This window comes from Eleutherodactylus coqui, chromosome 2 (genome assembly GCF_035609145.1).
Source record: "Eleutherodactylus coqui strain aEleCoq1 chromosome 2, aEleCoq1.hap1, whole genome shotgun sequence".
Lineage (NCBI taxonomy): Eukaryota > Metazoa > Chordata > Amphibia > Anura > Eleutherodactylidae > Eleutherodactylus > Eleutherodactylus coqui.
In genome coordinates, this window is record NC_089838.1 from 69,729,219 (window position 1) to 69,749,776 (window position 20,558).

At 42.0% G+C, this 20,558-nt stretch overlaps 1 protein-coding gene across 2 annotated transcripts in view; it reads right to left on the reverse strand.

The window, feature by feature from the left end:
• The window catches only part of DOCK2 (dedicator of cytokinesis 2), a 677,690-nt gene that overhangs the window by 299,828 nt on the left and 357,304 nt on the right, over positions 1-20,558 (reverse strand). For both annotated transcript variants that reach the window (XM_066591098.1, XM_066591097.1), the window contains exon 27: positions 11,199-11,294. In XM_066591098.1, the coding sequence (XP_066447195.1) occupies positions 11,199-11,294 (96 nt within the window). The remainder of the gene's footprint in view (positions 1-11,198; positions 11,295-20,558) is intronic.

Consider the following 20,558-nt stretch of genomic DNA (forward strand, 5'->3'; position numbering starts at 1 on the left):
ATAGGGGCTGGGATCCATTTATTTTTTCGTTCAACATAATTTAAATCAATATAAATTTTGATAAGGAAGAGAATCTTTTATCACAGAGGAACATCAAGTCTCCAAAACTCCAAATATGATAAAACTTGTTAATAACTTATGCATCACCTATTTACCTACAGATCTATAAGTCACAGGTTACAAGAAAGGAAGGCAGGAGGCCACACAAAAGGCCTCATCAAAGGACAACAAACAAAGTTGGTCTGAGCTTCGGGGTCCCGTACAGTACAAGGGCAGTGAAGGGTAAAGCCTCCTTTATGAGCAATAGTTCTTTACACCATCAACAAATTCTGACATTTCCCTACTAGTGAGAGCTGCGCACTAGGCAGCAGTGCCCCATGCAAATATCAATTCAAGTGGCATTTACTCATCGTGCTGCTCATCACAGGCCCTAAAAGCAATCACATGTGTGAATACTTTCTGTAATTGGCATATGCTGTTAAATCATCTACCAAATTATTTTTCACCACCAGAAGACTATGAATTAAAAATAGAGGAATTCATCCATAAAGCAATAGTTGAAATACAAAAAATATGTGGACACTGCAGAACTACGACACCAATCCTAACTTGACTAGACAAATACAAAGAAAGGAACATGCAATGTTTACTGAACAAAGGCAACATACATACAGGGAATTAACAGATCACATACAGTCTGTTACTTTAGAATCTGCAGTACTATGGGTTTCCAGGAGCACACTTGATTCGGTTGGCTGATGGTGTGACTTTCTCCAGCCAGGCAATCACCATGCACCTGTATATATAAATACTTGCTTACTAGAGGATGCTGGTAATTAGCCATTCCTCATCCTTCCCTCTCAGAACTCTGGTGGTTGGAGTCATGCATGCTGTTTTGGATCCTTGTATGTGGTTTGTGTTAAGGCTAGTTTGAGTTGTTCTCCCATGCACTCCCTGAAGATTATCTGCGAACTTCATCTCCCCAGCATCCTTGTCAGATGTGGTTCCAGACATTGGATGTCCTTTACACTGTCAGATAGGTGATGTCTAACACCTTGTCCCTATATGTGTGGACATTTAAACTATGTATGTTTCGGTGTATGTATGCATGCATGCATGAGGTTCTGGATGGGAGTCCTCTGTGTCTGTAGGTGTGTAGACACCTGGTGTGAAGGATGTCTTGTTTAGTGTCTGTAGGTGTGCAAACACCTTGTGTAAACAATTGTTAGTTCAGTGTCTGTCTGTAGATGTGCAAACACCTGGTGTGAACAATGTCTTGTTCGGTGTCGGTCTGTAGGTGTTCAGACACCTGGTATGAAAGATGTCTTGTTTGGTGTCTGTAGGTGTACAGACATAGTGTGAATGATGTCTTATTCAGTGTCTGTCTATAGGTGTGCAGACACATGGTATGAAAGATGTCTTGTTCCGTGTCTGTAGGTGTGCAGACATCTGGTGTGCACAATGTCTTGTTCAGTGTCTGTCTGTGTGTGTGCAGACGTATGGTGTGAACGATGTCTTGTTCAGTGTATGAGGATGTGCAGACACCTGGTGCGAACGACGTCTTGTTCAGTGTCTGTCTGTAGGTGTGCAGACACCTGGTGTGTATTATATTGTAGGTTGGTATCCCCATGCGTTGGTAAGTGTGCAGATGTCTGTTGCTTATTATGTCCTTTGTTCATGTTCCTGCCTTTTATTATCTAGGGCTAGACAGGTGATCCCTAGCTTCTAGTGTGGGGCCATCCTTATTAGGACGATCGCCCGCTTGTAGGCATGGTTCCCTTTCCTGTGGTTTAGTTATCTCGTTAAAGAAGGGGCTCACAAGATGACAAGAACCCTTGACGTGGGTTTGTGAGCTTATGTACTTTGGCCAAAATATTAACCAATACCTTGCATTTATTGATAGAATCATAGATATTTCCATCTGCCCTGTTGTGTTATTATTTGGCCATGTGGTGTAGGGTATGATGTCATGTTTGGTTCATGTTTGGTGTGAACAGTGTTCAATCGTGTGTGTGAATAAGACCTGCATGAACGTAACACAGTTCTCTTCATATATCCATAGAAAGAGCATGTAATAAGAAACAGATCACCATATAGGTAATATGATCACTGTATATTGTAAATAACCGAATCAACACCAACATCTTCACTGGTATTTCAAAAATTCACATAAGAATAACAAATAAGAAGATGGTCTCCGGTGACATTACGGTGCTGCTCATTGTAGGACTAGATTTATACTCAAACATTTAATCAAAAAGGAAATATCAAACACTTTAAGTCGGCTAAACACCAAAGTTTTGACATGTGGCTTCACTCAGGAGTTTTTTCGGGGCACTTATTGCAGAGAAACGGATGAAGATTTTAGTGATGATGCGGTAACCTATAGCAAGGGTGATCCACAGTTTACTATATTATCTTTTCATGGCTGTATGAAGAGTACTGTATATGGTCTATGACTTCCCTTGTCTACACTGTCTTCATGATCTGCACAAACCTTTATCTGCATTTATGGACATTAGAGCTGCATACAGTTCATGAAGTACTGTATATAGACAATGGTTCTTATCCATTATCTTTCCTAATTAGCCAAGTACATTTTTTCGGCTATCTACTTAGCTAACCGACTGAGCGAGCTAATGTACAGTACGCTGTTCTGAAATAATGATATCCAAGAAAAGCTTCACTATTAATAGGAGCAAAGGAAAAGGGAAACTGCGAATCCCTTCTAGTGCTGCAGCTTTCATCTTTGTCCTCAGACCCCGTCTTACAGGCGGATAAGCCACATATTCCAAAATCCTGTCATGATAATTATGTGGTTCTGAGAAAAACCGGGATCCAAGATCTCAAAATATATATATAGTATATTTTTATATATAATATTTTGCCATACGTAACAATAGCACAAGCAATAGAAATCTGTCTGCCGGCTAAAGGAATTTTCCTTTAAAGGGAAGAGAAACCTAGAAATGAATGATAACGGTGAACAGGAGATTATCTTGCTCTCACTGTTTGTCAGGGCGGCTTCATACAAGCGTAATTTGCCTGCTTCGGACAGTTGCATGGCGCGTAGCAAATATGCAGCAAAATTGCGTACCTGCTGCGTGCTGCTGATCGCCATGCACTATCTTGGCATGTATGTTTCACGTAATATGTGGCACTGGCAAGATAAAACATGCAATCTTTATTGCTTGCGTATTTTGCGCAATATGTGTGAGCAGCAACATGGGAGCCTATGGCAGATTAGTACAATGCAAAACCCATGCAATATGCTGTAACAATACGTTCGTGGGATGGAGCCCTGAGTCGACGGGACTTTTGGCATGTTCCTGAACTGTCTTGTAGAAATGCTGCTGGGTACACAGGGGTTAACCTCCTGCTGATCATTTTTGTCTGGTGAGTGGCAGATGGGGCGATCAAGGCAAGGGACAAGCTTAAAGAAAGACTTTCACCAGATTTTAGGGAAGACAACTGAATACACAGGTCATTGCCCCATGATATGGAGAGTATAATGGTACATTATTTTATTTTCCAGTGTGACTCCCCTTGCCCGGTCTTTGGGCCATGCATTATATGCAAATGAGAGTAGCACCGTTTGATGGGCATTCCCACTTGGTCTACGGTCCGGCTGTGTCCCTACCCTTCGCAGATGAAACCTCACCCATTCAGTATTTCGTGACGCCTCCAGCTCTGCCCACTCTCATGTCACTACGTTTGTGCCGCACTGAGCAAGCAGGCATATGCGCTGCGATTCTTTCCCAGCTGGACTCACAATGGCACATGTAGATGTTTTGCCGCAAAAAGTAGTCAGCTCCATACATTGGTCTGTGGCCGGGTTTTTCCCATTCACTTCAATAAGACTCAGGCTGCAGTACCAAACCGGGCCATTGTGCAATGAATGGAGCTGTTTGCTTCCTGCATCAAAACAGCTAGTAGTGTAACAACCCCTTTAAAAAGAACATAAGACAGATCTCAGGCAGCACAGCTCTTGAAAATCACTTGTGTGGGTGCATGTTCTTCTAGAGCTAACCACTACCCATTCAATTTGTTAGTTAAAGAGAACAGTAAGTGGTAGAAAACATGCACATTCAATTATATGGGATGTCACTGATCTTGAGCAGCGGGGATCGCTGACTTGACACATTCAAAGTGATGGGAGAGCGGATACAGGTGAACGAGGATGAGCACCAAAAAAGGAAAACCAGCAATAGAGTCAGCAGGGTCATGGCTGCATAGCTATGCTACCACCCTTGAGGGTATGACAGCTCTTCTTTAATAACAAAGTCATCACACATTACATTTTACAGCACATCTTGTCTAACTCACTGCCCTTCCAGGTTACTAGTGGTACTGATTCCAGGGTATGTTATATCCCATTGATGGTAATGGGGACAGCAGCATGGTGCATGCTCAACCTGCTCTCTCCTTTACTACTCCTTTTCTTAATCCTCAGTGGTCATTTTGCTTAAGCTGTGTGTCAGAGGACCCTGTTCTCTTACAGATATGCTGTAAATCCATTTGAAATCCTCAAATTTACTAATGAAGGTACATAAAAATATTATTCAGTAGCTCCATCAGTCGTCACACTACACAATGACTAGTAAAAAGGGATTTGCATTTCTGCTATGTTGCAATTGAAATTATTAGAAAAGTGACAACAGGAAGTGCAGTTATTCTGGTTGTCACTTTTGAGTTTCCTTCTACGCAACTGCCGACAATTCTGTAACTTTCTTATTAACCCTTTCCAATCCAATTTGTATCCTGGTTTTCTAAGGGGGCTTACTCTTTTTCTGCTGTTATACAACGGCACTATATGCTGGCTAAAGCCAGTACTGCATGAGGTGATACATTGGATAGGCTCAGACAGCAGAGAGGCTGGCAATATACAGCAAGAGAACCCCAACGGACGTCTTCCAACATCGGAGCTGTACAGCCTTAAATCTTTAGACATCAGACAGTGGATTGGAAAGGGTTAATGGACAAGCTTACCAAATTATTATGAGAAGCCATATTGATAGTGACTCCCCACATAATGTTATATTTTGTATTTGCTTGCTGCACAATCTAAGAAAAAAAGGATATTGTCTTATTTTAAATGATCTTATAAATTAAACAAAGCAAAAGAAAAAGGAAATGGACATGCATCAAGTACATGTGTTAACAAGAACCAATCTCCATAAGGGGTTTAATGAGGGAAAACAAGGAAGTTGTCATTTTTATGAATCATCAAATATTATCCAATGGCAAGGCTTATCAGTGTGGTAAATGTATTGCCATTGCAACAAATGATAAGAAAAAGACAATAAGATTTAGAAATGTTTACGATGTGCCCTGCAATTCAATGAATGCATCTAACTTCTAAAGATGACTGCTACCTAAGAAGACTGGTTCCTTACACACTAAATGGATTTGCCACTGATTTGATATGCTGGAGCCAGAAGGACAGACATTATATTTCATGTTAATTTGGGCAGTAATCTAGTTTATACAATATCCAATTAATCTAGCTTGACATAATACTTATATAGGGCTGAACAAAGGCAATAACTTAGAGTATAAACAAATCAAGAAACAATGTAGTCATAAGTCACCAATTTTATGAAGGTATCGTATATACTGGCAACAATGAAACATGACGATTAGGACAGTAGCCACTGAGGTTGGAATATTTTGTTTTCTAGAATTTGATTTTTGTCACCGTGACAGAAAGGAAAACCCTGTGTGTTAACAAGCCTATCACCGAGGGAATCACTAAAATATAACTTTTATTAGGTAGAGATAAAAATAAAAATGTATAAAAGGCGTGGACTCTTATTCCAGTTACACTCCTACTGGACAAGTAGCTATTCTAACAGTAGTAAGTCCATATAAGTATATACCAGATGAAGTTATATTTTAGTGATTCCCTCGGTGATAGGCTTCTAGAATTTGATGCAGTATTTTCATGCTAAAAAATAATTTTCATTTCTACCAGAATATAGAGCAGTGTTTCTTAACTCTGGTCCTCAAGGCACCCCAACAGGTCATGTTTTCAGGTTTTCCTCAGTATTGCACAGGTGATGTAATTATTGTCAGTGCCTCAGACATTGCCACCGGTGTTCTTTCTATTGGATAACCTGAAAGTATGACCTGTTGGGGTACCTGGAGGACCGGCGTTGGGAAACACTGATGTAGAGAGTCAGAAAGAGCAAAATTTCTCCTCTGGGCAATGGGAAGATGGAACAATAACTCAACAGCGCCAATCCTTGTAATAGTGACTGCGAATATAAGCCAAAGCCAGAGTTTCCCTAGAAGGAACAGATAACCAGGTACAGACAGACAATTTTGGGGCTTTTGGTCCTCATCAGTGTAGATTGCTGCCTGGCTGGGTGAGAGACCTATGATGTGGGTAGGAAGGGGTAAAGTTTCTCCTTAGGGCTTAGTCAGACGGGCGTTTTTTGCCGCGATTTGCGGATCGCATGACGGATGCGCATCCGCAAATCGCGTGACCGGTGCGCGCATGTCGCCCGCAAATCGCCCGCAAATCTGCTCCTAGCCGCGTTTCATTAGAAACGGGCCGGAGCTGTCCAGCGCATTGCATTCAATGGAGACGGCAATACAGCCGTCTCCATTGAAAGCAATGCGCTGCGGGCGAGCCCGGGATGAATTGTCGGTAAGGGCTTAAATATATAAGCCCTTACCTGCAATTCATCCTAAAATGTGTTAAAATAAAAAAAAATTGCATTCTCACCTTCTGCCGGCAGCTCCGAGCGGCCGTCCTGCAGTGGGTGTGAAGGGGGTGTGAGTCAGACCTGCCCCCTGATTGGCTCAGCGCTGAGCCAATCAGAGGCATGCCTCACTCACACCCATTCATGAATTCATGAATGGATGTGAGTCAGACCTGCCCCTGATTGGCTCAGCGCTGAGAGGCAGCAGTCACTCACCCATTCATGAATTCATGAATGGGTGTGTGAGTGAAACCGGCCTCTGATTGGTCAGGCTGTGACCAATCAGAGGCGGATCATTCAGCAGGCGGGGATTTTAAAGCCCCGCCGGCTGAATAGTGCCGAGAAGCAGTTCAGGAGAACTGACAGCGGCCGCGGCTGGACTCTGGCTGCAGCGGAAAGGTGAGTATACAATTTTTTTTTATTTTAACACATTTTAGCATGAATTGCAGGGAAGGGTTTATATATTTAACCCCTTCCCGAAAATTCACCCCGCGCACGCCGGCAGCCCATTGCTTTCAATGGAGCGGCTGTATTGCCGCTCCATTGAATTCAATGGGCAAACATCGTTCTTCTCTGCCACAGCTGTTACAGCTGTGGCAGAGAAGAATGATTTGTCTTCTATATGTTCTCAATGGGGTTGGCGCTGCTGCCGCCGGCCCCGTTGAGCGCATATACAGAAGCGAACAGAAATCGCAGATCGCAGATAGGTGCGATCTGCGATTTTTTGTTCTATAATTTTTCGGACGAGCGCATAAAAAGCGCTCATGTGTCCGATACCATTGCGAAGCAATGGTTTTAAAAAATCGCCGGACGCATGCGCATGCGCAAATCGCGGCAAAAAACGCCCGTCTGACTAAGCCCTTAGGGAGAGCATCTAAAAGGTGAGGGAGTTGACTTATAAGGCTATGCATGCTTCTCTGGGAAATGTATGCAAATGCAAAGATGGAACACAGCGCCACTATTAGGAGTCAATGTCAGATCTTTTAACCGGCCTTGTAACAATGAATGGGAATATAAGCCAAAGCCAAGTCTTCTCCAGATTGCAAAGATAACCATCTTCCCATTTGCACCAGGATGTAGAGATAGCCTGTCAGTCCTGCTTACCCCTTCCACACAAAAAGATAGACATCTTTTTCTCTATGGTTCAGTATACAGGAAGAGCTGTCAATCACTCGGCATGAGTGGGGGGTGGGTCACAAGACTCATAGACTTTCTCTATGACGCCTGTGAGCCTTTAAATAGCTTTTTACATGACAATACTGAATCAAGTCATAGAAAATTATATATCCCTGAGCTTGGTGACTCCTGCCCCATCCTTTGCTAACCACCTATACAATACCATTGGAGACATGAAGAAATTAGGTTTAACACATCTCGTTCTTGGATGCAAAATTTACCCAATAAGTGTTGATAATGACTACCATATCCAATATCAAAAGTATGTGTTCTAGTTTCCTCTTGCTGTACTCCCACCCACAAACAGTCATATAATGCATTTAAGGATGTTATCTAGCCATTATAATATATTGAAAAAGGTTTTTCCCCCAAATACATCTATAGTTTATCCACAGTATATGCCATAAAGGTCTGATAGGTCCCATCTTTGGGACCCCACCCATCACCTAATGAGGTAGCTGCTGAATTAGTACATATGTCTTTGGCTCTCTCTATTCTATTAACTTGGACTTACAGAAACAGCCAAGCAAGCTACGGATATTACATATGTCTATGGTGGAAGAATTCATATTAAGAGGTTGTTCGGCGAAAGACATTTTATAATTATATGGTGTCATGTCCGAGCTGGACACAAATGCATCTTGTCCGGATCAGATGTAATTTAGTGTCCTAAACGATGCATATGGACAATATACTGACACAAAGAATGCAAAATATTAACAAAACCAAAAGTTGGGGGGAGGGGGGTGTGAATCTGATCTGAACCTACTAATGAGGGGAGACCCTACCTAAAAGTAGAGCACTCGCCTTTCAGGAAACTGGGGCAACCCCGACTCTCCCTAGCTGGAAGCATGGATGATTTTTGCTACAATATGCACCAGATCAAATGTAATGTAGAAATAGCAGAAAGTTAGGAAAAAAATGTTACAACACTCCAAATAGCCAAAATACCAAATACACTTATCTGGTAGGGAACAGGACAGAGACTGGCGTAAATTATAGCAGAAGTCTACGTCAACTCCTAGCTGGTGTAGATTTCTTTGTCAGTACACAAAGGAGCAGAGATATATGAAGAGGCGCACGCCTCTTCATATATTAGTCACACCATGTGCCGTCGGAAATTATACTTACAAAATTTTCCCCAAAATGCATATGAACATTTACATAAAAGGTATAAAGGTATATATAAATTTCTCTTCCAATAAAGCACTTCTTTTGGCTGACAGTAAAAGGTGGATATAAGACATTCTTTATTACAGTAAATTGGAAAGACTTGTAACAGTCTGTGTGAAGATTACACGTATCTTGAGCCTCTTAATATAACAAGAAGGAGAAGGTTAGTATTACTGTATGTCACAACTTGTTATTGATATTATAGATGGTGACAAATAAGCTGTCAAAGCAATCATTTATAAAGTTAGCGAAGCATTCAAATTATGGCAAAATATGTTAAAGGATAAATCCGCCTAAAGAAATGTTGATATGATCATATCTCAGATTAATCAAATACTCATTATGGTTGAAGAAGAAGGATAATTAAAAATCAAATCTCCTCAGATTAACATCTCAGAGATGTCAATCAACAAGACGAATGTATTAAAATGTACAGTACCTCCTGATTGAAATAAGAATGCAGTTAGGCTGTGCTTTCAGGAAGGGTTAAAAAACTGTTGCTGGCCCTCGCTATTGAAGCCACAGACGATCAGCTCATAATAAGGGGGAAGGTGTAAGGGTCCGAATATTTCCCCTGGAGCAATGTCTGTAGCAGGGGAGCACACAGAAATAATGGGGCCTCATAACAAAACTTAGAAATGGGCCCCCATTTAACAAAATATATGTTAGAAGTTGCATATTCATACTATGGTGGGTTTAGATACGACAGTTCACCTGAATGATACCTCTAAATAATGCAGTCACCATATAATAGTCAGATACCAGTTCTACACAGTGGTAGTGATTACAGTGCACTAACCCCAGTGGCGTCTTTTCTGATTGGTCAGGTTTATTTTTGATCTTTATCTGGCCCTAATGGCCATAAAGATTTCCTTCAGCCATGACTCATCTGCACACTCTTACCATCCTGCCACTACCCCTTACGAACCTCTCTGTAGCCCACCAATAGTACTAATGTACCCTATGTAGCCCTCCATAGTGACAGGTATTCCTCCTGTGGCGCCCCCCAAAGCACTGGTATCCCCTTTGTGCCTCTCCTGAACCTCCGGCAGCACAAGATACACTTACATTCATGATGGTTTCTCAGCCTGTGCAGAGTCTTCTTCCTTCCCCCTCTCTCAGCAGTACTACACAGAGTAGGATGGAGGGGGAGGAGCAGTCAGCACAAACTGAGCAGTGGGAATGTAAGTGAAGCATAAGTGTAGTGAAAGCACAAGATTGGCCAAGCATAGATGTGTATGGAGGAGTCAGAAGGAATAGTATCTTAGAATTATAGAATAGCTCTAGTCCTAACACACTGAGATATGAAATGTGCACCAACATATTTAATGACTATTTTATTAGGTGTACCTGTACAATAAAAATTGTTAAATGATCACTAACATTTCAAACAGTAATGGCTTATATTTGTATGATATCCAGTGTGATAACTAGCAAAACTGCTATTTATTTTGTTTACCTCAAATTACATTTTTGTACTGAAAAATCCCTCTAAAGTACCGGCCACTAGGGGTCTCCCTTTCTCCTAGCCTGCTGTCCACTGCCTGCTCTCAAATGATTGACAGGATTCCCTTAGACAGAATGTGCAGGATGGCAATAAATCACTGTGGTCATTGAACTTTACAGAGAGCATGCAGAGGATAGAGAGACACACAGATGCAGTTACAGGAGCTAATGGTGAGTTATCTGCTGCTGTTTATTCACATATACACTGCTCAGTAATGCTGTACACTGTTACATGATGATGTTATGTATCTCTATGTGTGTTACATATAGTTAGGGAGCAAAATCTGTAGTTCTCTGTGCACTAGTATATAGAAATCTGTACAGCAGGAGAATTCTCCCACCAGTCCTGAGAGGATTCAGATGTACAACCCAAAGAGGGGGAAATGGAGAAAAATACGGGGTACAAATCATATAATGGCAGCTTATTCTGGAATACTAAAATTGTACACTATTGTGCTTTACAGAATTAGAAAAAAGTATTGCAGCCTCGGGCCCATAAACTCGAATAAAAATACATCATAGGGCACGGATGCACACACTGGTTTTTATACAAGTGCTATATTTGTTCTGTACCCATGCTGTATGGGTACACTATGAAAACATCCAGAGAACTATTTCGTAGTCAGAAATACTCACGGTTAATTCTTGGTCTCGCCCCATCATTATGACTGTTCTGTTTACTGTTCGCAAAAGTTGTTCAGCTATTTCTTGAATGTGATAGTAGGTTGAATTCTGATAAGAGGAAAATAGCAATTAGATTAATGAATATTTTACTGTCAAATGATTTATGCGCATCCATACCTGAGACTTAGGCCAACACAGCATGTCAGTCCTGAGTCACAGTTGCAATGTAATTAAGCTACTACTTATGAGGATAAATTACAGCATTACACTAGTCCTAACTATCTTTTTAATTCATGCTATTGTTGCACAGCTGCATATGACTGTATAAATTTATTTATTTTTAAAGCGTCATTAACTCTTTCATGCCTCAGAACGTTTATGGGTGTGGGTTATTTTTTGGGTTATGTTTATGGGTTATTCTGGGTGTGTGGGGTTTACATGGAGCAGGATAGGGAGCCGAGCTCACTCCAGAAGCCACGATAAGCATTCATGCCGATCACAGTTGTAAAACCCCTTTAAATGCCACTGTCAATTCTGACAGAGACATTTAGATCCCCTGATCAATGTTCGGGGGTCCCGATTGGCCTTCCCGCAATCAGATCGTGAGGTGCTAAATGGATGTCATGGTAGCCGGGGCCTTCTAAATGCCCCCAAAGCCGATACATATTTCTGCCTGTTAAGACTTGCCTCTGGTAGGTCATAATATAATGCAGACAGAAATAGCATATACTGCAATACTGAAAGACTGCATTATATGGTATAAGTGATTATACGGTCACAGGTTTGCAGGTTTTGGGGCTTTTTTTTAAGTACAAATAAGTTAATTTTTTTTATTATTGTAAATATTACTAAAAGTTAAAAATAATTCCTATAGAATAAAAAAATATAAACAAAAACATATTTGGTAAAACCACGTTCATAAAAATCTATTAAAATAATATATTATTTATTCCACACAGAAAAAAAAATACAAAACGCCAGAATTGTGCTTTTTTGATCTCACCTTCTCCTAGAAAAAAGGATCAAAAAGTCATATGCACTCCAAAAATGCTACCAATACTAACTACAGAACATCTTGCAAAAAATGAGCCCTCACACAACTATATCGACAGAAAAATAAAAAAGCTATAGTGGTCAAAAAAAGGTGACTGAATTTTTTTTAAAGTCGTCTAGTAAAAAAAATAACTATATAAATGTTGTATAATTGTAATTGAATTTCAAGTTATCCCTCATCCACATTCTTGTGAGGATTGGCAGAAGAATTGGCAGTACAGAAAAGGAGGTTTTGTATACAGATTTTTCTGCCACTAAGGGGCATTGCTAGGGTCCTAAAAGATCAGGGACACATGCCCACCCCCCAAAAATATATGCATTGTAAAACACAGCTGCAGCAATACCAGGGATAAACATTACCTCCATAGGGTATGTTCACATATTGTGAATCCGCACAAAATCCGCACTATATTTTGTGCTGCAGTTTTTGGTGCAGATCCACAAAAATATGAACCATTTGGTGCATATTTTGATGAGGTTTTTGGTTCGGATCCGCAGCAGATTTCATCCTTCCAATCGAGGGGTAAATTCTGCTGCAGACCTGCAGCAATATCCACAGCATTGTGCGGACTATGATGCAGTTTTTGATATGGATTTTGGTGTGCTGCGGAAAATTTGCATCAATTCCACTATGTTTGATCGTGCCCATATAGTGATTACATTTTAACTCCATGCTGTCTACTGAACAAAGTGCGCTATACAAAGACCAATATTATTAATAATACCACTATACATGGTCGTACCATGACCACTAAATATTGTCTAACTAATATTATGCAATTACTTAAAAAAAAAATACTATATAAAGACCAAGATCACCTACATACAGTGTTCATATAGTGGTAGATACCAACTTTACACAGGTGCTCTGCAGACTATATACAGGGGGTGCACAAAAATATGGAAACACCAAAGACCAAAGCTGTAATCGCTTTCTTTTTCATCAGAACCTTATGCAATGATTGTCTAGTCTCCTTCACTCAACACACATTTCCATCCACACTGGTGTTTGTCGGATGCCGTTTTTCCAGTCTTACTGCATACGGTCATAATCTTGGATACTGTGCCTCATTATACAGCAAAAACATCCGCTACCTTAGTTACAGAGGCACCAAACAAACGGGACCCAACAATTTGACCGCATTGGAATTCCATGAGCTATGCCATGATTCTCTCACAACTGCCCAGAATGCCATCTCAAAGGCAAATAATGCTTACCACTTGTTGGCGCTTTATACAGATCATTACAACATGCAACAACTACAGCAACGCCAACTAACTCCGCTGTAGTACACATGTATGGGTCCCTGACTCCTAGGATGGATCTGCATGGGATTTTAATCATTAGCACTGAGCTGCCCTTTTGATATAGTTAAAATTTACTGGTAGTATTGTTAAATATGATTTATAATCCCATGTAATTTAAGGCATGCATTTCGTATGGCGTTTCCATATTTTTGTCCACCCCCCCCCCCCCCCCCCCCTGTAAGTGACCACATCTGTATTTTCTCAGTTTCACTGGAGGAGGCTTGTATGTAGGATTTTTACACATTGATTTTTGCTGTGTCCCCGGTTTCCATATCAGGGTTCTGTGGGAATCGCCGTAGCATCATTACAACAGAACCCTGGATGGAGCCATAGACTTCAGTGTGACCACTTTGGTCTCTGATATGGTTTTTGTTCCTTTCAAACATTTTGGGAGGACAGAAAAGCATAATCAACTATGCTATTCAGTCCAACAAATAAACTGAAACCAACAGAAACCTTGTCAAAGACAGACCAAAATAGTCACATTAAAGTGATGAGTGTCATGTGGCCACAGCTGCCATGTGGTGTGGCAACATCACACTGCCATTGAACTCAATGAAGTTGCAGTATGAATTTCAGGTTGCTGCAACATCGCACCCGAAGTTTGCACTGCGACTCTATTGAGGTTTTGGTCGCACAACAACCGTTGCCGCCAAAATCACCATGCAGCCCTAGCGTAAGCCTATGTTTCCATGCAGAATGCAGTCTTTGATGATTCCCATAGAACCCTAAGATGGAAACACACTTGGAAATAAAAACACTGTGTGGAAAAGACCCTAACCTGCATGTGTGACTTTCTCTGTTGATATAAGTGTGAATTCTTGAAGTCAGCAGGATTATATCTGCTAGCAAGTGAATGATTAATAGGAACTCCTTGTCATAGTTTAAAGGGCTTGTTCCATTTTTTACTTTTGCTAACCTATCTTTATGGTACGTCATCAATAGCCAATAGGCGGTTATCCACTGCCCAGGATCTCAACCAATCAGCTGATCTCTGGAGCTAGTCACTCTCAGTAAAGATCTGTCTTTGTGCTGGAAGCAGCCAGATCTGTACATTGGTATTACATGCTGAGTCCCATTCACTTCAGTGGGACTCAGCCAATGCACAATGTACGGAACCTGTCAGCTCCAATGACTCTACTTAGTACAGTCTAGAACGTACCTCCTCGTAGAAGCTGATCAGATTGGTGTGACAGGAGTGACCCCTCATAAACACATGTTGATATGGAGTTATACAGCTATTTTCAGGTGCTCCAGAATAGCAACTCTCAGAAACCCTTCAAATCTATTTCTGTATTTTCTGTCTCCACTCTGTGCTTTTGATCCAGTGTAAAAAACAGACTGCTGTGCTTTCGTTTCCAGTTTCAGAAACAAATTACAGATGGGTCCTTTTTTATTGCATTGTACTCAATGGGTGGCAGATGGAACATGAAGATGACAGTGTTGATGCCTCTTAAATGAATTGGCTCAGTGGTTATCACTATCGCCTTGCAATGCTGGGGGTCCTTGATTCAAATGTCATCAAGTGCAAAATCATCTTTGAAAAACTCCATATAGCCATCACCCTTGGTCAAAATTGAACCTACAACTCCAGCACTGCAAGTCAGCATTGCTAACAACCGAGCCACCGTGCTTGTTCTTTTATTGCCAAAAAATAAAAGAGTAAGAAGAATAAACACAAAAAGAGCATAAAAAGCCAATACAGACATCACCCTTACTCAGATTTGAGCCTACAAACTCCAGCACTCTAAGGCAGCAGGGCAAATGACTGAGCCACTATGCTTGTGAAGAATAAACAATGAGAATGTACAATCTCTATGCAGATGTTATCCATAGTCAGACGTGAGCATTGAACCCCAGAGTTATACGGCAACAACGCTAGCCACTGAACAATCAAGCTTTCCGAGCTTTCCTTCTCCTGCTTCTGCCTTCTTCTAAAAAGAAAGAGAAGTATATGGAGGAGAAGGAGAAGAAAAAGTTGTAGAAGTAGATGATCTTCTTATTCTCCCTTTTCTCCTGCTTTTCGTTCTCCTCCACCTTTACTTTCTCCTTCTCCTTTGGGGGAGGAGGAAGAAAGAGAAAGAGGAAGAAGGAGAAGAATAAGAAAGAAAAACATTGTGACTTATAAATTACCACTGTTGCCTTACAACATTGGGATCCTAAATTCAAATTTGATCAAAGACAACATCTGCATGAACTTTGTATGTTCTCTTTGTGTTTCTTGTTCTCCTCCAGAGAAGAAAGTAGTAGCTCAGCCCTTAGCATTGCAGGAACAGTAGGTTTAAGGCTGACCAAGGGTGATGTCCACCAAGCCACATTCATTGACCCCAGCATTGCAAGGCGACAGTGCTAATCACCAAGCCACATTCATTTAAGAGGCACCACCAATGTCATCTTCAAGTTCCATTCACCATCCCATTAAGTATACAAATACTAACAGTGCAGATCACTTACTGCTAATGGTAATCTTTTTGTCTATGGTCTCTCAATGGTAAATGCAATTAATAAATGAGTGGTGAGAATCATTCTATACTGCATTCAGCTATGGCTCAACAGAGCTGTCCACTTTAGTTTTCTCCATTCACGATGAAGCTTATTTACTAATATGGTCTAAAGGTTAAACAGGGCAAACTTAAACTAGACAGTCTTAGGCCGGCTGTACATGGCAGGGCCGGATGCCGCATGCGGAATCCCACAGCAGACTCCGGTCCTGACAGCAGCGGTATCTACGCGTACCTGCTGGCTTTCGGTTTCATCTGTACTGCGGATGGTCCACACGGCTCGCCGGACATGTGCAATACAAATTTTTTTCAAGCTTCTTTTTTTCCTGCAAAATCCGCAACCTTTCTGCAATTACATTGCGGAAGGGCTGTGGATCGGACAGATTCAATGGAAGCCGTCTGCGCGGAATCCACAGAAAAATGAAGCATGCTACGATTTTCCTCTGCTTGTGTAAACCACAATTGGTTTCCACAAGTGTACAGGGAAAATCTATTTTCCATTGGATGCTATTGGCGCTATTTGCTGCGGATCTGTGGCGCAGATGCCTGCCGCGGATTCTGCAGCAAATATCCGTTCATGGGCAGGAGCCCTTATAATGTGCCCGATTTATTGCAGTAGCTTTGCTGAATGCATATGTTGAATTTTAAGACTGTCCAGTCTAAGTTTAGACCACCCATTGGCTTAGTTTCATTTTGGAATGATTGAGACTATGCCCTTTTTGGACAAGTCACAAAAAATTGTCAGAAAGTGTCGAAAAACACAAAGAAGATGTGACAAAAAGCAGGTAAGGCAGTTTTCTAGCACAATTTGCACTATAGAATTGTTGTATATTGAATAGTAAATTAGCCATGTCTTCCTATTATAATTATGTCTCTAGTAGAGATGAGCGAACGTGTCCGTAACGGACACATCCGCACCCGGACACCGGCTTTAGCGAACACTGGAGTGTTCGCGCGTAAGTGTCCGGGTGCCGCCGGGGGGCGGGGAGATGCGCGGCGGCGCGGGCGGCAGTAGCGGGGAACAGGGGGGAGCCCTCTCTCTCTCCCTCTCCCCCCCACTCCCCGCCGCACCCCCCCGCGCTGCCACGGCGGCCCCCGAACTTTTTCGCCCGAACACCGAGGTGTTCGCAAAGTTCGGTGTTCGGGCGAAAAAGGGGCGGGGCCGAACGTGTTCGCTCATCTCTAGTCTCTACATTATTTACTGGTTTTGACCGGGCCTCTTCTTGACAAACCTCATCAAATAGCCTACTTGGTGCCTCTGATGCCTTTCATGTACTACTGAAGTTAGCCTGTTTGCCACTTGTGCATCAGAAAGAATAATTACAGAGAAAAAAACAATGCCATCTGTCACCATGGTTTTTCCGTTGCTGCTAAATTATGCTTGCAAGAGCAATGTGCTGAGAACTTGTATCTAGAGATTCTGATATATCCGAGGTTAGGTTTGCCAAACTGATTTGTGTTTAATGAAGCGGCTGGTTGTCTTGTGTATTTCGCCATGGAGTACTATTACTGTACAGGTACCATGTCTTTCACCATTAGGCTGTATTCACAAATGCAGTTTTTCTGAACAATACACAAGTAGTGATACAAATGGGGGGGGGGGGGGCACTGAGAAAACCTTGGAGCTACTGTTTCCCCCCAAAATAAGATACTGTCTTATATTAATGTTTGCCCCAAAAGAGGCACAGTGTCTTATTTTCAGGAGGTGTCTTAATACTCACCTTGCAGCCAGCATCCCCATCCCTCTCTATGAGCACCGACAGTCTTCAGTGTAATCCTCATGGCATTTTCTTCCTGGTAACATTCGTTGAAATGGCTGTGATTGGCTCATCAAGCGCTGGCTGTGATTGGCTGAGGCTATGGTCCTGAACCAACCACAGCATTCTCTTGCTGGAAGCGGGGTATTCAACCCACTTTAACAGGAAGAGAATGCTCTTTCAGCTGTGAGGACGACACTGAAGACTGCTGGCGCGCCTGGAGAGCACCGACAGGGACCAAGACACAGCCTGCGAGGTGAGTATTTTTTTTTTTCATGTAGTGTAGCTAGGGCTTATTCTAAACCTGGATAATGAAGAAAAGGGAAAGTGGACAACTCCAATCAGAGAAGACATCACATGTGATCACTGGAGGTAACTGCACTGCAATCACTGTGAAGAACTGGTGATGGCATTATTTAGTGGCTGAGCCACTGTGTCTAAGCCCACAACATTATAAAAGTTGCCTCATAGTTATGCTGTGTCTGATGAGTACAGTATGTGTATATATTTTATATATCTTTATATGTATATAAAAATAGATTTCTGGTGTTTGTTTTTTAGGCACAGCCAAATGACCCAACCAACCAGCCTCAACTTTAGCACATAGGTAAGTTGGGCGCTTCTGCAGGTTTTAGGCCGCCTGCAGACGGCCGTGTCGGATCCGGCAGCGAGAATTCTCGCCGCGGGACCCGACGCGAGCGCCTGCAGAGAGCAGCGTGTACTCACCCGCTCCCCGCAGCACCGGATCTTTCCTGTGCCGGCTGCCGGGCAGCCGACGCATGCGCAGACCAGAGCCGGCGGCGGGTGAGTGATGTTTCTGTGCGGGGCTCTGCAAGCCCTCCACAGAAATAGAACATGCTGTGGTTTGTTAACGCAATCCTATGCAGACTTCCATCGGTGGATATCTCACGGGAAATCCCGCTGCGGAATTTCCGCCCGTCTGCTGGCAGCCTTAGACTGAGTTTTACCTCTCTAGGTACTATTGTTCTCAACATATTTGCAAAAAATCTGAATATAGTTTCACTGCAACTTTGCAATGGAATGTGACTCTGCGTCAAACAATGCTTGCCTCATGTAATGGAGGCCACAATACTGACTGGCTGTTCTCAGAAAGATGTATTTATTCCTCTGAACCCTCTAATTTATGAGGACAAGCACTCACTATTGCACTTTAAGAGACTACAGTTTCCTGTCAGTTTCTTTTGCGATGACAATTCAATTAACAAGGCACAAGGCGAGTCCTTAAAAATTGCTGTTGTCAACTTGGAACAACCATACTTCTTTCACAAACAGCTGGATGTTGCCTGCTCTAGATTTGGCTCAGGCAGAAACCTTTACATACTTGCATCGGAGAACAAGACAGCAAATGTAGTCTACTCAACAGCGCTGTCTTAGATGTCTAAAAAATAAGAATGAAAATAGACTTGTGTAAAGTGGGGTAATTCTGCTAATATATATATATAAAAAGTTTTAGAACACCTCAAGTTTTCCAGTTATTTTCTGTGTACATTCACACATAGTAGAAAATCTGCACCAAAATTTGCAGCAATTTAGGGCTCCTGTCCATGGGCAAATTTTCACTGCGTTAGCCGTGGCGATAATCCGTCCACGGGGAACGCAGTGAACGCTTTCAATAGCTCTGCTATGGAAAGCACAGCCCCCCTGTCCACGAGTGGAGAATCATAGTGATATCAGATATCGCAACAGGCTACCATTTTGATATACCATGCAAAACCATCTGGTGTATGCCTAGTTGGTCAGCCGTTTATGACAGCAAGACAATGGTCCAAAACATAGTTCCAAGTGTTGTAAGAACTATGTAAGAAGACAAGGAGAAGCCGGTGGGCTACAAAGACTGAAATTGCTTGCATAATCTCCAGACTTAAACGCCACTGAGCTTGCTTGGGATGAACTGGACAAAGAAAGCAAAGCAACAAACAAGTGCGGCACATTTGTGGGAACTTCTGCAACAATATTGAGAAAAAATTTCTGAACAATATCTGAATGCACTTATAGAAATAACGCCTCAATTGTGTAAAGATGTTATAGCAGCTAGAGGTGGCTACTTTAAAGAGTCAAAAATCGAGATGCTACTTGGTGAAAATTATTATTTTTTTTTTTGGGGGGGGGGGGGTTGGGAGGGGCAAAGTGTCTGTGTTGAGGCAACCGGAGGGATAAATAACTTCAAAAAGGATTTATGAAACACCCTATGTACCCTCCAAGAACCTGGTAAATCCAACTCATAGGTAAGAGGATAAATGACTCGCGTTATGGCAAAGGGACCGATAAAACATGGTGCAAGCTTTACCAAGGGGAGCTTCAATTTTAAATTCTTCGTGGACAGATAGACCTTCTGACTGACCTCAAATGGCTCAGAAACAGTGGACCTTTTACAACTACGTAGTTGCATACAACTACGTGCTTCCTCCAGGTTCTTGTGTACACCATTCCAGACCTCACACAACTCACTAGTAACAGCGTCAACCGCAGGACAAACTGTAGACTGGAATGGCAGTCAGGAACCGGGGATGCCGACCGAACACACAAAAGAAAGGTGACACCCCTGTCGCTGAACTTATACGATTATTTATGACAAATTTGGCCAAGGGTAAGAACTCTACCCATTGACTGACCCTCTCTCACACAAAAAGATGCAAGTATTGCACTCGGTCTTGATTTTTATGTTCCGTTTGCCCATTCGTCTGCGGATGAAACGCTGATGAGAAGGACAGAGATGTTCCCAACTTTTTACA